This window comes from Desmodus rotundus, chromosome 6 (genome assembly GCF_022682495.2).
Source record: "Desmodus rotundus isolate HL8 chromosome 6, HLdesRot8A.1, whole genome shotgun sequence".
In the NCBI taxonomy this organism is placed as follows: Eukaryota; Metazoa; Chordata; class Mammalia; order Chiroptera; family Phyllostomidae; genus Desmodus; species Desmodus rotundus.
The window spans coordinates 8,379,766-8,400,278 of NC_071392.1; the positions used below are offsets into that span (position 1 = coordinate 8,379,766).

General features: G+C 41.3%; 1 protein-coding gene across 2 annotated transcripts in view; it reads right to left on the minus strand.

Annotated features, from left to right (window-relative positions):
- Positions 1–20,513, minus strand: part of BBS9 (Bardet-Biedl syndrome 9) — a 371,651-nt gene that overhangs the window by 174,176 nt on the left and 176,962 nt on the right. For both annotated transcript variants that reach the window (XM_045197407.3, XM_024562968.4), the window contains exons 18-19: positions 19,268–19,440; positions 17,030–17,182 (exon numbers count right to left, since the gene is read on the minus strand). In XM_045197407.3, the coding sequence (XP_045053342.2) occupies positions 17,030–17,182; positions 19,268–19,440 (326 nt within the window). The remainder of the gene's footprint in view (positions 1–17,029; positions 17,183–19,267; positions 19,441–20,513) is intronic.

Consider the following 20,513-nt stretch of genomic DNA (forward strand, 5'->3'; position numbering starts at 1 on the left):
AAGTCAAATTTTTAAATGCAGAGTCTCCCGGTTTTTAATTTTGGCAACTAATAAATGTTTTCATAACAGCACTACGTAATCCAGTTCTGATGTCCAATCAAAGATTAAGATGATTTATTCCTATGCTTTTCCTAAAGACAAGAGAGAGAGAGCGAGCATGCTGCTTCCTTTCGAGGGTTTAAGCAAGACTAAGGTGGCTGCAAGTCAGGGATCCAACAAGCAGGAGGCTGAGCAGACAGCCTCTAAGGCCCCTTCTAACTATAACTAGCACAATAGTTTTTACACTTAAAAAAATGAAATCTTAAGTGAAGCCCAATACCCAAAGAGAATAAAACTGAGGCACTCTGGTTGAAGGCTGACCCCCCACCTGTGGCCTGATGGCCCTAGGGGCTCCACTGAGGCTCAGGGTTCTGCTGGAGCCACTTTGGAAATCAGTGACTATGGGGGTGGATTTCTTGGGGAGAAAGGAAAGGAGACAGAGTCTAAAGCAAATCCAGGAAGGAAATGGACTTAGAGTCACAATCTAAAGTAAAGATATGTCTTGTAAAATGTTCCACTATCAAGCGCAGTGGGGCAGAGCCAAAGTCAGGAAGAGAGCTATTAGTAATGCCGGCTAAGAACCACAGTTTTGCCCATATATCTTGAGCTCAGGAAGCACGTGGAAGAGCAGATACACAATGAGGCCCAGAGATGAACTAGATAAAACCACTTGGTAGCAGGGAATCAGGTGGAAGTTCTGTGTCTTAACCTGCACATCCCACAGCAGAGCTGGAAGGAACCAACTCCCCCCAGCAGTTGGCAGAGATCGGCACCAAGGCCACACTACAAACTCACGCTGGAGCGAGGAGATGCCATTTCCATCTATAACACTGGCAAAGGCCCTTTGTGGTTTAATGGTAATTCCCAATGTTGGCAGAAACACTGGCAGGTGGACTTTCTCCTGTGCTGCCTGAGGGAGAGGAGCCAACACAGCCTTTCTGAAGGGAAACAGGTGTGAGGACCCTTTACCAACACACAGGAACCTTGGCCCGTCAATTCCACAGGTGCAGATTTGTCCTGAGGAAGTGGTCATGAACGTACCAAGTTTCACCTCCAAAGATGTTCGCTGCAGCAGTATTTACACAAATCCTGACAGCAAAGCAACCGACTTGCTCAGCACCCGAAAACTGGTTACACTGATTTTGACTTGGCCTCACTACGTAGCCTTAAACGCAATAATACATGTTATAATAGTATTTGTAACGACATGGAAAATACTAAATTAAGAGGAAAAGTAGGACTGCAAGCACATCTTTTATATAATGATCCCAATTGTTACAATAACGAATGCACTCAGAGAAGGAGAGGAATGCTCACAGGGAATTTTGGTTGTTTTTCATTTTAGTTTTACATCTTGTAATGCAAATTTTCTATCGTCATAGTATTTAATATAATTCTTAACTTCTTAAAAAGGTACATAAAATGAAAGAATTTATGATGGTTTTGAAAGAGACTTCTGTAAAACTTTTCCATGTGGGTGTAATTTAAATTCATTTCACTACATAACCCAATTAAAAGTTAATCATTACTTCTCCTCTCCGTGGGCCCTTTCTCTGCTGTCTCTCCTAGCAAATAGATACTCACAGGCCTCGAGCAGTGAGAGAAACTGCTACTAGATGACATAACCCTCCAAATGAGATTAGACAGCAGGGCCACTCACATACTACGTCCGCTCTGTCCACTCTGGGAAGCTGGGATTTGGTTTGGTTTGGTGTTTAACTCCCAGGAAGTGAGGACACAGTGACTGGCCTCTGTCTCCAGTTATTCAGGCCAGTATTCTGTGTCTGTTTATATGCAAATCTTCTCTCCAACTGGGCTGGGTGGTCTTCTAAGACTGGACTCTGTAGACACATTTTGGGGTCGATTCCCTGTGAGGTGCTCTGCAAACAGTGGGGACTAAAAGGAGTTCAGAAAAACAAATTCCTAGTAAAATATGAGTTGACTGCTTTTCTAGGTCCTGGGAATCCAATTATTGCCTAAGATTCCCTGTTAAACTATATCAAATATTGCAGTCACCAGCTTTAAATTTTATAGAAAATAAATTTTATTGTAAGAGTAAGCCAAAGTCAAAGAGAGTACTATCAGACTAGAAACAAAAATGTGGAAAGATGAGGAACCTCATCTGAACCCGTGATTCAGGGTCAGGAGAAGCGCATTTAAAAGAACTAGAAACTTAACTGGAATGTAGGAAATCATTTACCTCAAAATGATACACAGCATAAACCTTTCAAACACTTGCAACTTAACACCAGAACGATGATGAAGCCTATTCTTGTTCCAAGATAATTGCTTTTTAAGCACAAAGGGATCATAAAAATTCCACACTGACAAAACACATCCCAGAAACAACTCCATAGTTAAAGCAATCATAGCAGAGGAGGATTAGCAGAATTGCCCACAGCACCTGCAATGACTGCTCAGCCCCAGAAGTGGGAATGATAAACACAGGTCTAAACATGGAAGTTTAGCCTGGCCGGGTAGCTCTGTTGATGAGAGCATCGTCCAGATAACACCAAGGTCGCAGGGTCCATCCCCAGGCAGGGCACATACAAGAATCAACCAATGAATGTGTGAATAAGTGGAACAACAAATATCTCTCTCTCTCTCCGCCCCCCGCCCCGTCTGTCTTTTTTTCTCCCTCCCTCTGTCCCCTCCTCCCCGTCTCTCTCTAAAATCTATTTTAAAAAAACCATGCAATTGTAAAGTGCATATCTCATTAGCAAAATAAACCCTAGTCCCGGAGGAAATTATTGGCAGAGACAGAAGGCATGCCTTCAGGACCTCCCTAAAAACGTGCCGATTACCCCTGGGCAAGACCACCAAGCTCAACAAGCATGTGCTGAGCACCTACTATGCACCACACCAGGCTCTACGCCTGGCAGAGTAGGGAACAACGGTAGGTCTGGCTGTCAGTTCTACCCTGGAAACACACTAAAAGCAGATGGAAAATCCACTTTAACTAAAAGGTACATCCCTTATCTGCTATATAAGTTTGGTGTCCTGGAAGAAAAAGGACGTGGAAGCATGGCGATAAATTTTTTCCACCAAGATGGGTCCTAGTACAAAAAATACATTAGAATAATCTACTGTTGAGCTATAAGCTCCTATTAGTCACTGTTTACATCAATTAAACTGATTTTCATCTGATAAAACATTTAAATTATGTATGTCTGCTCATAATTCACTTAAGCACCAATTTATCTTTTCAAATATTTAAGTGATCATCCTCAATGGCAAAAGACCAAACTAAGAGATGATATTCGTTTACCTTCATAATTATCATCAATACTAGGAATTCATGCCCTTTAGGCTATAAACCATATCAGAAACACCTTTACGTAACTCCTGCAATCACAAAACTATACATGATAGTTGCTCGATAACATTTCATGCAGTTCCTTAATCTGAATCTCTTAATCCCTGAATTTCAATAATCAAGTACCCTATTCTTTCTAATATGTTTTTGAAGTTATTTCCAAATATTTTGAGACATCACTTTAAACATTTGTAGATTGAATAATGCTTTCAGGACTCAATCTAAAGGAGTCAAAGTAAGCACATATAAGTTTATATAAAAAACAATTAAGAAATACACCTTTTTTGTCTTGTTTCTTGAAATCTCACCAAAATCTGACTTTAAATTTAAATGTATAGGAAAAAACAATAAATTGATTTATTTCAAGAAGACAGCTTTGCAAAATTGTAAAGCTAGTTCCACAGAACTACGATTTCATCTGTCATTAGTTAACCTAACAATAAGGTTTGTGGACAAGCAACAGTGTTGAAACCTTGTCAAGAAATATTTTAAATATTAAAAAACTATGTCAACCCTTGTTCTATTCATGACTAAACTTGATACAATCAAGAAAAATTAGTTTCGGATGTGGGATACTTCGGGGATTTGAAGTAGTTTGCTAAATAGGAAGCTAAATCCAATTACTTTTCTGAAGATTTGGCATCTTCAACTGAAAACCAATATTCCAATTAACATTAGACAAATATCCAAGCTTATCCACATGTTCCAGGCATCCTTTCTGGCTAACAAGTAGGCTGAATTTCTGTATTTAATTATTTCCTTATGTATACATAGGGCCTGCATTATACTAGAAGTACATAAGGCCAAAAAAAAAAAAGAAAAAATTTTAAATTCTTCTGTGGTCTGCTTCTACATGTGCACAATCCAAATTTAACCTCCTAAATAATTTTATCTTCTAACTTAAAAATGTGCCAACAACAGTCTTTTTTAAAATATGTGATGTTTCAAACTACATTAACTGGATCTAATATCAAAGGCACTCCCTAAATCAGTTCATTGTACCCCAAAATTACAAATAAACAAAAACCAGCTTCATCATCATCAAAAATTGTCTTTAGCTTGCCTGAAGTTTAAAAGCAATTCAGAATATTCTGAGACAGATTATTTATCTACTCGGCTCCCTTATCTTGCCAGGAGGGGGGGGGGGCAGTTGGGGGGTGGGGGGCAGGGGGAGTGGCTAGGCAATGGGTATAGAGTTTCAGTCCTACAAAAGAAAGTTCTAGAGATCTGCTGTATAACAATGTGCCTACAGCTAACAAAACTGTACGGAATACTTAAAACTTTGTTCGCAGGGTTAATATTATGTAGTTTTTTTTAACAGTAAAACGGTGGACGGATTAATAAAATGGAAGGTGAGAGACGAGAGAAAACACAAGTAGACAGTTCTCATGAGACAAGTGTGTGAAAGGTGAACAGTAAGGATGGGTTACATCTGAAAAACAAACACAAAGAAAGGTTAGGCGGGCCTAGGTTGGGGGTGAACTTCTGCATGTTTATAGGCTGTAAGGACAGAACAGAAAAAGGAAGAGATCAAAAATAAAAGAGCCAAAATAAATGGCGAATTAATTAGTATTCCAGAAGCTAGTGGAAGGTCCAAAGGGTCAAGTGAAGAACTGACCTTGAAGAAGAGGAAGGAACCTCATCCTCTCAGTGAGACAGTGAGAGACAGGCCTGTGGAGTCCCCACCTTCCCCACAAAACAGGATTTACAGTCTCTTGGGAATGAAGGGGCGCGGGGTCGAGGACACTGCTGACTGACTAAGAGAAAAGGGAGAAGTGACTGAGCCAGGTGAAGCTAGGATTGTAGGCAAATGAATTTGGAGGCATGTTTTCAAGCGGCAACAGGAAGAGAGGCAGCTTTCTGGTGGGGCTGGCTTCCCAAAGACAAGGAAAGAGGAGAACAAGAGGCTCATGGGAATAGGGAAGAAATCACTGGAAATGATCCACACTGGGGGCCATGCCCTAAAGGAAGCAAGGAACAGGAAAATAAGTTGAAGAATGGCACCGAGCAAGGGAGAGAGGCCTTTGGCAGACAGTCCTGGAGCACTTCCCCTAGTGTGTCACTGCTCTGTGCACTGACGGGCAAGCAAAGAAACAGTCCCTGTCACCAGCCGCCCAAGAGCTGATGGGTCACCAGCAGAAAAGAGGCAAGCACTCAAGTAACTGTAATGTCAACCAGAATAATATAAGTAAATGTCCTAACAGAGGCTTAATCATAAAGCTCCTAAGGCATAAAGTGGAAACTACAGGTAACTAGGAGGGGGTGGAAATAAGGAAAGGCTTCAAAAAGGAGATGGACTTCATAGAGGATCAGTCTTATCTGAAGTGTCACTTGGCAGTTGACTCATGAGGTCCTAAGGACCTGGACCTGTGGGCTTCCTGGAGTTCAGGGCCTCCATTTAGCAAGGGCCGCTCCTCTTACACACCTTTACCTTGAATCACAAAGGCAGGATAAAAGATGCAGGAGGGAGATCTGTCACTTCCATGGGAAAAACATCTCCAAGAATACATGGTGTCTGAGCCCATCACTCTTAACTGTTGAATCAACTAAACAAGGATATTAAGTACTGGCCCAAAGCCAGTCCTAGAAGGCAGGAGAGGGAGGCAGAGAATCAACATCTGGGCAGGGAGATGGTTGGAAATCTAATGTTCATCTATAAGAGATTCGAAAACCATATAAAAGGAAACTTAAAAATAGAGGCTGATCCATCAAGGAAAACAGTGACGTCAAATATCTGCTGATTTTATGGCACAATATCCTATTTGTGACTCCCAGGTAAAGGGAAAAATCGGGACAAATGTAATTGCATAAACAATAAAATATAGTTTAAAAAATAATAAATAAAGCCCAACGTTCAAAGTTCACTTCTTTTAATTAAACTGCCTTTACCTACTATAACCTTGTTCTTGGATATACAATTGAGTCTCACAAAAATACCTTTATAAAAATATATCACCTCAATTTATCCTTGGTTACATTTGTTACTTTGCAGCAATACTCAGGGCATCATCAGCCCACTATTTATTAATATACAGAGAAACATATCTGAACTGATAAAACTGCTCAGCTGTTCACAGGTAGTCCTATGAAGGCTGTACATTTCTTTTCATCTTCCTAGGTCCTTCCACAAGGAAACTTGTCTGTTCCCTGTATTTAAAGAGAGAGGTCGGGGGAGGGAAGGAAGATAGGAGGGGTATGAGGGTCATGATCATTGTTAATTCACCATTCAAACCACTCAGAACCCCATTTACAGAAAACTAATACAAAAGGAATAATTGTGCTAGATGGGATTAAACAGGAAGATAGATAACATAAATGAAAGAAAACCTCCTACAATTACAGATAATTGGAGGCCACTTATATATTTTTCTCTCATCACTGACACAAAAAGATAAGATTTTCATTTCCTTATGATGGGCCCATAAATAGCTTTATTGTAATACTAGAAACATCTTGCTCCTGAGTTTATCTCAAAAGACTAATTTTTTTTTAAAAAGATCAAACAACGAATAGAATGAAATTTCAGCAGAAGAGCATGCCCCTGATTACTTGGGCTTAGCATGCTTTATATCAGACAGATGATCAAATTTCTGAATCTGGTAAGTTCACCAAAGCAAAATCCTCACATTGAATTTACAGTCTAGGGAATTGCTCAAACCAACACTAGCAAGCAGAAAATGTAAATACTGATTGAAGAGCATGCAGATGAAGAACTATGCCTTCAACTTATAAAAAACACGCATGCCCCAGGGAAGTAAAGCATACCAGATGGATATTAAAAGTAGAATGTTTTTTAGACACTAATAGGTCTGTTCTCCCTTTGATTTATGAACAACACCCATTAATGTCAATTAGCGTTGCACATGTAAACCCAGGGAAGCGTAACTCCCATGTTATGCTACTGCTTTGCACTCGCGCATTTGGTTGAGAACTAGTTCAGTCTCGCGAAGCCTGTGACTTACATCGCTGCCCTTAGAGTCCAAACGAATGCCGCCTGGTCAGCAACCACACCCCATCTGGGGCTGACCCTAGATGACCCCGCCGCCTCCATCTGTTTCTGAAATTCTAAACTGCCAGAAATGTAAGATTCCACATCCCTTGCCCTATCTCTCACGCAGCTACAATAACTATTTACGGAGAACTTTACCAGAAGACGAGCACCGCGGGGCAGGCTTCTCAGACAGCTCCCAAGGGGGCCAAAGAGGAAACTGAAGAAGCGAGGCCCAGAGAGTAGAGAGACATGCCCGACGTCAGAGAGCCAGGAAGAGCTGCGACTTGGAGCCAAGTCTATTGACACAAATTTGACTCTTCTTTTTTTTCCAAATTATAAGAGAAAGTTTATTTAGAAAGTCACAGAGGTAGAAGAATTGAGCCAGTGGGGCTGCGTAGGCTCCAAAAACAACTTACAGAGGCAGAAGCAGGGCCCTTGGAGCTTAGCAGAGAGAGAGGCAGAGAGAAAGGGCCTGAGGGAAGAAGAGGGGGAAGAAAGGTGTGTCGTGGTCAGACAGGGAGAGGGAGAGTGGGCCTCTAAAAACAAAAACAAAAACAAAAATCCTGAAGACTCCGTGTGTGTGAGGAAAGGTTCTGGCAGCACCCCAACCATCCATTGTAAGAGTGCTTCCCACTGCCCACTCTTCACATCCAGGGAGTGAAAATCACCGGGTCAGTGATGGTCTTATCATAACCAAGAATTTAAAAGAACTAAAGGAAAGCAAAAATCAAGAAAAGCGACTTTACAGGAAACAATGTAAAGTGACGAGCTGACAACTACCGGTAGCTGGAACTGTAATGGCCACTATGGGAGCCACCGCAGGCCACCACCTGTGGGTGTCTGGCACTTGAAATATGTTGCAAGTGTAAAACAAACCATGTTTATTTTACTTACTATGAAAAAATATAAAAATTTCACTAACCATTTTTATTTGATTGCATGTTGAAATGATAGTATTAATTTCACTTGTTTCATTTCACATTTTTAATGTGGTCACTAGAAAACTAAAAATTACATATATAGCTTACACTTGGGGCTTCAAGCATACTTCCGTTGGGCTAGACCGTAGAGCCACACACGCAGACGTACATTGAATACAAGTGAGGTACTCGTAACAAACACGCTTTGGAGATCACATTCGAGGTTGCACTCTGACCTGGATGAAGAAAAACTTAAATAATTTTGGACGAGTTCTGTATATTTCTCTCATTTGGCTGAGGGACTAGTGAGGTTAACGTCAGCAAGACAACCCCACCTTATTTCTGTGTCTGTTCAAGCACAGAAGGAATAAACTAGCTCATCCACAGAATGATCCTTCCAGGTGCTAACCATGCGGAGACTAGAAAAATGAGTTTTTAAGGTATATACAGGAGACAGAACTTCTCGCAGAAAATACTAATAAAAGCCAGGAGTTTGGGGCCATATCCCATTTTTCAAAAAGTTATTATTCCTTTTAATTGTAATAAAACACAAACACTACAAAAGTTACCATCTTAACGATTTTGAAGGGTAAAGTTCAGTAGTATTAAGTACATTCACATACTGTGAAAAATTATTTTCCTGCTTATCAAATTATGATCACAATAATATTAAAGATTAAGAATATAAAGTACACCATTTTCAATTTTGTATTCTCTTCAAATTTTGCATGCTTATCTATTTTAGATACATCTATTTTATTATTTGTTACTATATATTAATCTGTAGTTTTCAATTAGAAATGTTTATATTATTCCAGTTTTTTAAATAATGACATGAAATGATAGTATACCAAGTGATATTACTATAATAACCTAATCATTTTCCAACTATGAAAAGCTGGTTTCCAATTTCTCGCAGAGGTGATCAATATTGTAAATAAACAACTTGATGAAGGTATTTTTCCTTTATGAACTATTTTCTTAGGTAAATATGCAAGGGTAGGATTATGGGGTATAAATACATACAAACTTCTCCTTTTAACCATGTTTTTTTTTTAACTTAGCTCTCCCATTCACCCCCAAACATGTGGTTGCAAATTTCTGTGCCTCCCCTTTCTGACGTGTGTATTCTCTCCGTCAGAGAAAGAGCTTCCTTTAGCTCTTAAGTGAGCAGAAGAAAAGAAGTGCAGCACCACCCCACACCCTGATGTCTCCCTTCTGAGCCCACTAGCGGCCCGTCTCCCCCGCCAGGGCCCAAGGGAGTCAGCCTCTGACGGCATCCTCACGTCGCCCTTTGTGTTATCCGCCGAAATCACGCTCGTTTTAAAAGTCACAGACCGAAAAGCTCTCAGACTCCTGCGTGACTTAAAATGATTTTTCTATGTCAATTCCATACAAATAAACAGATTGGAAGGAAGTTTTAAGTACAGAAGAAGTAACAAATAGCAAATCCAAACCACAGGATCTCTGTTTAAAATTATGCCTCATACAGCCTCTGTTTTGCACAAGAGAAAAATCAGCCAAGAGCCTTTCTAGAACATTAGGGACTATCAGTCATTACATCACACACATGTCATCTGACACAATTAAACTTTCGGATTAGTAAACACTTTTCCTCTACCTCAACAGAGGGTCACTGTTCAAGTGGAGAGGAAAAAAAAAACCTCGGTACACATAAAAGCATCAAAACATGAGCCAAACTGGAGGGTGAGTCTAACTTTCCTCTGTTTCAATTCAACCAACCATCCTGCTTTGACTAACAAATGTACGTGAAAATTTTACAACATGAAGAGAACTTATTTTCCAAAGCTTTTCTGCCAAATGCAATAAGCATTAGCATTTGATGGCAAAGAAAGCTGAACTGCAGTATAAGTTAGCAAATTAACAAAGCTGCCTCTTCCTCTGATACTCAGGTTTCAGAGGTGATGTGTAGGTACTCTGGGGGATGCTCCAGAAGACGTGTTACCTTTGTGAAAGGGACACACACAATGAATACTGGGTGCTCCCAAATATATGCCAGGCCGATGTGCAAAGAGTTTGCATGAATCTCCTTCTTCTTTAACCTGACTGTGGTTTTGCTAAAGAAACCTAGGATGTCTATGTTCCACCTGGAAATGATTAAATAAAAATGCCACATGAGTTAGCAAAGCATGGACTTTGGAATTGATTGCTCACGATCTGTAACACTGAGCAAGTTGCCTAACTCTGCTCGGAGTTTAAGTTCTTCCTCCGTAAAATGGGAACAACAATGCCACCCTCACAAAATGATCGTGACTATTAAAGGAATACATAAAACTTGCCTCAGACTCAAAGATGCTCAATGAATATGAATTTCCCTTCTCTTCCCTTAACCCCTGTCTTAGACCATCCAAAGCTATATTCCGATGGTTCCCAAGGCAGTATCCCAGTTATACAGATGAGGATATTTAGGTTTCTCACTGTTGAAAAAAGAAATTCTTGACATGCTTACTTTCTTTTAACGTTATGCCCCTAGAGCCAGAAGGTGGACATTCTTTCAAAAAGGAAGCTCTTGCCCCAAAAGTCTGGAATAAATTATTGAAATTGTGGTGAGCAACTGGAGAATCTTCATTCTCTGGGGGCCAGCCCCTTCCTGTGTGGGAAAGATGCTTTCCCAGAGTGACAGGGCTGGTCACCTCTCCTCACTTCAGCCACTGGCCACCCTCAGTGAGGGGCACTTGGTGGATGCCCCCGGGGCATGCGATGGGACAGCAGGTTGATACTATGCAAGACAGACATGCAGTAAGAGAGCAATGGTAATGTGGGGATGTGGGTTTCGGGCCCCCACCCACTCAAAGAGACAGGACACAGGAACTGGCCTGCAGTTAAAAGCAGGTGAAAAGCGGCTGGCTGACCCCCGTGCACACCAGAACTCGTAACTAGTGATGTTGGACCTCGACGCCATGACCTGCCTGTTGGAAGTCTAAAAACAGGCAGCGACCTACAACGTGCCTACGAGACAACTAGTTGCGGGACGGTGTTCCTAAATGAGATAACCCTTGTCCCTTTGTTGTCACATAACCAAGATGTCTCTCCTAGAAAGAAGCCCTCAAGCTCTCCCTGGCGCCCACTGCATCCCTTTTCTTCATCTTGGGGGAGCCTCCAGGTGGTTTGGGAACAGTGGCAGTAAAGCCATCCTGCCTTTAAACACTATTGCGTCTTTGAACTCTGTTCAGTATTACAGCTCTCAGTCATCTTGCTTTACTCATCAGAAACGAGTCCCTGACAGAGCCAGGGCCACCAACCTTATCTGTGGTGTTCGGTGCTCAATGAAAATACGGGTCTTTTGTTTGGAAAGTATGAAGAATTTCAAGATGGCTGCCACAGAGCATGAAACCAAATGCAGGGCTCTGGAGCCAGCACAGGTCGCAGGCCCACGAAGCCCACCCTGAACAGGGCAAAGGTGAGGATTACAAGGAGACTAGATAGCAGGTTCCATCTCCGAAACTCCGGGCGCTAACCGAGCACTTGAGCTCCTCCTAAACATGGAGTCTCATTAGCCTGGAAACAACACAGGCACTCTGTTCACTTTCAACATCTCCTGACAAACCTAATTAATTACAAAGTCCACGGACCACAACTGATTATACATGGATATGATTTTAATGACAACAAAAGTTTAGGTTGGAAAGTCATAAGTACAGGAAACCTACACTCAAGGGTTAAGGAAGGGTAAAAAAACTATCTTGGAAAACATTTTGCTAATTTAGTAATGAACGGAATTGTAGCAAGCTAAAAGCAGCAGGGTAGATTGTGAAAACACCCACAATTCTCCACTCCTCCAACAGAGAGGCAGCATCTGTTTCCCCACCCCACTGATCCAGGCTGCTCAGAACCAAGGGGGAATAAGAGACATGGCACAGGCAGAGGCTGGGAGAATACTGTGCTTTGGGACCTGGAGCCATGAGCTGAACAAGCCCACAGGCATCCCACCTAACTGTCAGTCAACTGCCAAATATGTGAACAAGTGCATGGTAGGCCACCTGGTCCCCCGCTGAGCCACCAGCTAACCAGAGATACATGAGTGAGGCAGGTCAAAGTCAGCCAAGCGTGCCCCAGATTAACAGAACTGCCCAGCTGACCCCAGAAACCCAGGGACAATGATGAGGTGGTGTTGTTTGAAGCCACTAGGGTTTGGGGTGGTTTGCTGTACAGTAAGACTGGTGAGTGGTACAGGTAGGGTTTTCTTTTAGTGGGAGAGAAATGGATTATGCAATAAGCAGGGGCCCAGACAACTAGCTCACCATTTTTGGTAAGTACATTAGATTCCCACTAAATTGCATAATACATTCCACATGGATTTAAAAGTGTCTATAAAGAATGATAGCAGGAAAATGTTAGAATAAATTATAGGTCTATGTTCACATACTCTTGGCATGGAAAAGGCTTTCCTAGACAGAGAAACATAAAGAAGAAAGATGGAAAGATTTTACTATGAAATACTTTTAAAACTTTACGTCAAAAAACATTATAAATAAAAATAAAGGCAAATGACAAATTAGTAAAAGTTTGTTTATATAATGAAGAGATTACATTCCTTATATACAAAATATATTTTTATGAATGACAAAGTATGATAAAAGATTACAACTTCTAATATTCACAAAATAACATGAAAGAGGCAAACTGCCTGACAGAAAGGACGTAGATATGTAAATCACAAGAAAAAAATACAAATGGCCAATTAACACTTTTAAAATGCTAAACCTCACTGGAAAGCAAAGAAAGAGTGAAACAACAATCATATTGTCTTTCAGTTAAATATTGAAACAATCAGGGACTCAGGGAAGAGGGAGCACTTGACCTCATGATCTGATGATGCCCTTTCAATTTTGGGGTCCCCTCTGGAACCAAACATTGCCCAAGGCAGGTAGGTATGCTAAAGGAGTTTGGGGGTGCCCTGGGGATACAGGATCTTCTTGATTGTCAGCTGAGGTCCAGATCTGTGAGGCTGACAAGCAACAGTTTCAGAAAGATGATGTATTATGATAACCCCTACTTCTGACCAATGAATGACACCACTTTTGAGATGCCGTAACTTATTAGTCAAATAAACACGGAGAATAGTCCCCAAAATTGTAGTTAACATTTGTTGCAAGGTAACTGTGGACCAGCACTATTCTAAACATTTCATGTGTTTACACATTTCAATCCTCACCACAAGCCTAGGAAGGAGGCGCCACTGCTACAGGTGGGATGGTCTGCTTAAGTCATTTGCCCCAGGCCGCAGAGCCAGGACTGACAAACAAGCAAGCTGATGCTAGACCCAAGGCTCTTAATCAATACACTAGGACACATCAGATATGCCACCTCAAACCCTAGCAGGGGTGTCCAACCCGCAGCCCACAGGCCGTTTGTGGCCCAGGGTGGCTATGAATGTGGCCCAACACAACATTGTAAATTTACTTAAAACCTTTTTTTTGCTCACCAGTTTTCCATAGTTTGTGTATTCAATGTGTGGCCCAAGACAACTCTTCTACCGTATGGTCCAGAAATGCCGAAAGGCTGGACACCCCTGGTAGAGCATTACCGTGTATTTACAGAAACATTATTGATGTCTCACTGCAACCTAAGAAGCAATGGCTTTCTCTAACAGGCTCTTGCTAAATTCCAGTGGAAGATTAGAGGCCCCCTTCACAGGCTCACTGTATAAGCTGGTGGTACCCCGAGATTCTCCGAAACACCGAGAACACAGATTCTACAGAGCCTGCCCTGGCCTTACCTACATCTGCATCTAGTAAGCAAACCTTTGGGTGCCTAAATGATAACGATAGCTACTATCATTGAGTGAAGAGGTCGCCAACGTTGACCTCAGAACCCATGAGTGTATGTACCTTCACTGACTCTTATGAACAAGCACACCATACAAACTCTCGCACATTATGGCCAATTCAGCAATACCTCATCATTCATATATGAAGGGCCCTAGGCTTCACTTTCAGTGTGTCTCAAGGACTTTAGTAGAATTCACTGCAGTTCCTGATACATCAGCAATCACCAATAAGACCCCCAAACTCCCTCCAGTTCTACATTTCTATATCCTATCCTAGCTGCTAAAAGGGCATGTTTTATGGGGGGAAAAAATGCCTTCCAAGAGGAAGAACTCAATAATTATGTAAATAGGAAATGAAGAGAATCAAACTTTTTGTGCTTCTGGATATGTATTAATACTGAAAAAGCTCAGTTAATCCTCATCGCACTTAAAATACGAAGGGGTTCGACCCCAGCAGTGCCCTATGTGCACAGATGCTTTTCAACACATGATTGTATCACATTAGCACCGGCACACACATACTCACAAGAAAATAGGAAAGATCTTCTCAGTCAAGAATGTACAGCTATAAAGCTTTCCTAGCTATCACATTTTACCTGATTATGGAAAAGAGAAGAGAGTTTTCACATTTTAGTGGCTTTTGAGGATTTAGAATAAGCCATCCTGAACCAAAAGAATTCTCTGCTACTCCCTTCTTTGTAGGGCTACCCTTGTCACAGACATACAATTTTAAGAAAGTGCCAATAAAGCTTTCATTCATAGAGCAAATATTCAGTAAGTACCTATAATGAGGCAAGAAATATATTATGCTGAGAATAGAGGTGATAAAGACAAAAAAAGGAAAAAGTCCCTGCCTTCGGAGAGCTGACACCCCAGGTTTAGGATACCAGCTACTGCTTCCACTTTCACATCAGCCCACTGTCACTGCTGCATCAACTGGAGACAACAGAGCATCTTCCAGACGCACACTGGTAAATGGGCAGGATGCAAACCCCACTGCACTGCTCACGGCACTCACCCTACTGCACCCAGTGGCAGCGAAGCAGCACTAAGACCCACAGAAGGACTAAAAGAGAAAGCGAAAGCTCCCTGCACACAAGAGAACAAGGACTCCACACAGGCAGTGATCTCATTTTAAACTGGTGCATTGGGAAAACACTCGCAGAATCTAGTGATGGTCACGCCGTGCAGTCACGCCAGGGAGAGTAAGGTGGGGCCCTAGCCCAGCTGCTGCCCTCACGGGCTTGGCTCACCTGCCCAGCAAACCATGCCCAATGTTCAGGCCAAGTGTAAAGATAAGAAGAATTTACAGTAAACAGAAGGTGTGGGATAGCAAGGCACGTCGTACGTCTCTGTGCAGTCACCACGGAGTTGTCTGCAAGGGATTTTTCTCGGCGTCAGACTCAACATTAAAACTATTACTAAGATTTACCCTTTAGTAGACTGTGGTTTGTCCATGCTACAGAATGTCTACATTATACAATGCAGCCACCACACACAGAGGAGCAGATCTACACGTTCACAAGGGAGGAGCTCCAGTACATACTGTCAGAAGAAAGAGAAAAAAGAGGTGGACCAGTACAAACACCAGGATGCTATGTGTGAGGTTTTTTAGCCGCACAAAGCAGTATTTCCTTTTTGAATGCAAAAGGTTTGAAAACACACAAAAGCATATAAAAGCGATTACATTTCTGAGGACATAATCAAGAACCAAGCTGGAGAATTTAGCACTATGTATAGTCTTATAACTTTCATGGGGAAATTATGTTCATGTATTAACTATGTTATTATGAAATTTACTAAAAAGAATTAAGATATAGAACAGTATCTCACCATAATTTAATGTGAATATTTATAATAAAATTGAGTAGTACAGTATATTAAAACTAAGTCAAACTTCTTATAATATTCATATTTTTCTTTTGAAAACTGATTCATTCTCTTTTTAATCTAAAAAAGAATGGAGACTTAAGACTATAGATTCAAGTAAAAACCCAGAGTTTTGATCATCTTTTCCGTAATAGTACATATCCTGGAAAAACCCAACCCTGAGGCTGAGCAGAAAAAATAACCCCCTGGTACTTTACATCTATGAAGACAAAGGAAGTCTTGAAGGGCCTAGTTAAAAAACAAGTACAAATGACCCATGGACATGGACAATGAGGGGGACTGACTGTGGGAACAGGGGGTGTTGGGCAGGAAAGGGGAGAGCAATGGGGGGAAAAGTGGGACAACTGTACTGAAACAACAATAAAAAAAGACAGTATGGGAAGCATTAAATCAAGCATCCTCACCAAATCCCTTTAAACACCCTCCTGCCATCGTGTCCACGAGAAGATCCCACATCACTAAAGACAAGACTCAGCTTACCTGCAGCCCCAAGTATGGGAGATATGGCAGGAGGCCCGAGAGCGAGACAGACAGTCAACAAAGAGATGGGAAGGAGGAGGAGGGAAAAACCAGAACAAAAAGTATACTGAAGAGACACATGTGGAACAAGACGCGCATTAGTGCCTGCTAGGAGTCACATAACTGCTCCTGCGCGAACGAAACTAGTGGTCTGCGTTTGTACAGCAACTGACCAGCATTTCCACGCACGCTGCGGAATAGAATCCTTTTAACAACACAGTGAGGAGTTACCCCATTTTATGGAAATAAACGGAAGTTCTGAGGGGGTAAGGGAGTTGCCAAAAGCCACGCAGCTAATACAGAACCAGGGACTTTGGACTGCAAGCCCAAGGTTCTTTCCAGAACACCCGACTGCTGCTGCAGACTGTCCTTCTGAGTGCTGATTTCTCAAATAAGCATGAGAATTTCAAGAAGCAAAGGTATTGTCAATGCAGTTATTGGTGTCTACATAGTAAGGTTTTTTTTCTTTCCTCTAGGGAAGCTAACTCTGAAAAAAATCTGATTTGTCCTTTCAACATCAACAGACTGTGGTTGTGGAAAACTCTCAGTGATAGTATACTCGCCTGCTTGTAAGTTCCATCCAGCAAGGTGTCCAGGTGTTGGAGGGGGGCAGGTGTTTTGTCTTTGAACCTTGTTAACAGCCGGCGTTGAATGGCTCGAAACTGGACAGCTCTTTCAGATAGGAGCTCTTCTAATTTTTCACCATTCAGCCGCAGCTACAATGAAGAATTTCTTAAATTCAGGTTAAATGCACACAACAAAACATACTTAAAGTAAAAATAGAGAAAATGCCCAAAAAAGTCTGAAAGGATAATGAAGAAATTCAAGGGTATCAGAGTCAAAAGAATTAAAACAGTGGCATTCGGTACATGAGAACATAGATAAAACAGTAGAATGGGTCAAATAAAAATTTAGTGAAGATGCCCCGTTTCACTGGGGAAAGAATAGATGACTTAACAAATGTGAAAACTAGTTAAATACATGGGATAAAGGACTAACAACTTCTCCCCCAGTATTTATAGCAAAATCAACTGCAGATGAATCTAAAGTTTAAACATAATAAAAGTACCAGAAAAACTAGAATTTTTAAATCATCTCAGCATAAGAAAGACCCTATGAGTACAGTCACAGCTCAAAGCCACACACACACACACACACACACACACACAGTACTGAAAATAATTCTGTGTGGTTAAAAAAAAGAAATGTCTCGCTCAGATGCATCCTTTTCCCTCTTTCACAGCAGTGCTCACATCCTGGCCTCTTTCTTTCCTCTGCCTGAATAAAACCTGCTTTATTCTTGCTCCAATTCATCCTCGAAACCTTTCCTGGACGAGTCGAGGCCCGGAGGCCGCACTGACCCACACAGTTCCCTGGCGGTGCAGGGCAGGGCCAGCCCTGGTGCGGAAGGGGCGCAGTCCTCTCTTCCATAAGCCACTAGACCCCAGTGACACAGGACTTTGTTAAAATATACCCTAGAGAATGACAAAGGTTATCAACCCTGAAAATTCCTAAATATATTCCCCAAACTGTCCATTTTGGTGCCACAATTTAGTCAAAAGCATACTTCCCTATAACGTATCTGCATATATAAGGGAAACCCAAATAAGTTCAACATTCTTTGATAATGACATGTTAATTTTTATTGGGTTGTTTGCACTGAGTCTTTCCCTTCATGTTCGCACTGTATTAAAAGAAGTCTTTATCACTTGAAGTCAATGCCTTTGGAACGTGGAGAAGGACAGAAATTAGGTAGGGTATTCGTATGACTGGCAGGTTACACGACATGTTCATCCCCTCTCGCTCGCTCTCTCACTCACACACACACAGACACACACACCGTAGTTTATAAAATGAAACGCAAACACCTATTGATTTCTTAAAAAGTAGTCACTACAGAAACCGATGCTTCCTTGAATGACATTCAAAATTCTTTTGGATTGGGGTGGGGTGGAGGGAAGGGGAGAAAATGCAGACAATTGTAACTGAATAAAAATAAATTAGTTAATTTAAATTTTAAAAAATTATTTTGGAAGTTTCTTTTGTAGTTCCCTTCAAAGTCTATTTACAAGCAAATAAGTAAGTAGAACCTGGTGAATTTTAAACAAAGCTGTCGTTGTCCAATTCATGCACAGAACACGACTCTGGACTATTCCCACGTATCAAATCAGTCTTCCAAGGGTAAAGACTGGACACCATCAAGATACCTAAGAGAATCCAAAACAGGCTCAGAAGGTACGTCCAAAGGAGAAATGTAAAAACACTCAGGCAACACAGTTGCTGTCAGATCTCATTTATTTTGACATTTCGCCATTCATCATTTACTAAGCGCCCGTTACGCCCAATACTGGAGAATATTCTTTGTGTTTAGCCCTCATTCAGATGTAGAAGGTCTGGTGTGCTTATTAAAAAAGAAAAGGAAAAATCACTTTACTTTATAATCACACCCCATTTGTGGCTTGCTAGAATTAGTTAGCCAAACGGCTGCCGATAAGCTCCAATAGTTTCAATGCTGGGTTATTGGCGTCAGAGGTTAAGTCCCCGTGTGGAAGAATTAAATCAGCTCTGTTCTGAGGCCAGACCACATGCTTAGCTCCAGGCAGCCCCTCTTAAATGTCTGCAACTGATCACAAGCCGGGCAAGAGGGCAGGAGCGGACTCACAAAATCCACCATCCACAAAAGAACAACGGGAAGCACGCGGCCTGAGAGCAGGCATGTGACGGTTCCTACCTTGGCAGCAGCATCTCTCCCTTCTGTGTGCTCAAAACTTATTAATCATGTGGTCTGGAACCATACACACCTCGAAATGATGGTCGATCAACTCAAAATATTCTTGAAGGGGCATGGATCCAGAAAAAGAACATGTGAAGTCTTTGACTCCCTGCTTTTCAAAATAGTCTTGAAGGCGGACAATAAGCTCATTGGTTATGAGCCAAAGATCTTCAAATTGTTCACTCTGAATGCGATATCGTTCTAAGAGAGAAAAATAATTAAAGAAAATGCTTATTACTATCTGAAAATACACAAACTATCACTAACTCTGATACAAATACCAAAACAAAAGGGACAAAGATTTATTCTGTGGAATATGGAAATGATTTCTGCCACCTTGATTAAAATATTTCTGGTGTGTTATTGAGGTTTTCTGCATTAGCCACTTAACATTTTCAAATTTAATGCCAAAGGTATGTGGTCACAGTGGCAAGCTGTGGCGTACGGTCCATTTTACTAGATATGTATCTTAGAACAGGTTTCAGTGCAATAAAAAAAACAAAGCCCAAATTTGGGTCCTTCTAAAAAAAAAAAGTTTTAATTAAAAAGTAAGAAAATAGCCATTGTAAAGTTTCTGGAAGGGGAAGGGATTAATCAAAGAACATGTATGAGTGAGTCATGGCCACGGACAAGGGAAAGGGGACTGACTGTGGGAGAGAGGGGTGGGCTGGGTGGAGGGAGACAAAAAGGAAAATTACTGGAAAACTGTAACAGAATAAACAATAAAAAAATGAATAAAGTAGGGGGAAAAAGAATACTGATGTGAAATACAGTTTGTTCTGTAGAGAGTCCCATATCCTGGACTCTATAGCCAGCTGAAATCCTTATAATCCTAAACAAAGTTTTCTATTTTTCAAGTAGTTCTTTTATTTGAAGAGAGACTTTGCAATTAGATCCTTCCCTAAATATTAATCTTATTTGCCCACAGTCCCTGAGACCTTAGCTCCAACAGAGCTGAATTCCTGTCCACCTCCGCCCCTAGTGACGATGAGGATGACAGCAGGGACGACGACGATGAGGACGGCAGTGGCAATGACTATGTCTATGAAAGAGAACCTGTTACTGTTGAGCACCAGCTATCCACCAAGCACTGTGATTATAACAACCTTTTTCTTTTTTTAATGAAAAGGAAAACTAGGCATAGAAGACCTCAGAGACTTGCCAAAGGCCACAAAGCAATTTGAATATCAGAGCTAGAATTCATGATAGGTGGATAATGAGCTCATTTGTTATGAGCCAAAGATCTTCAAATTGTTCACTTCTTCCTCACCTGC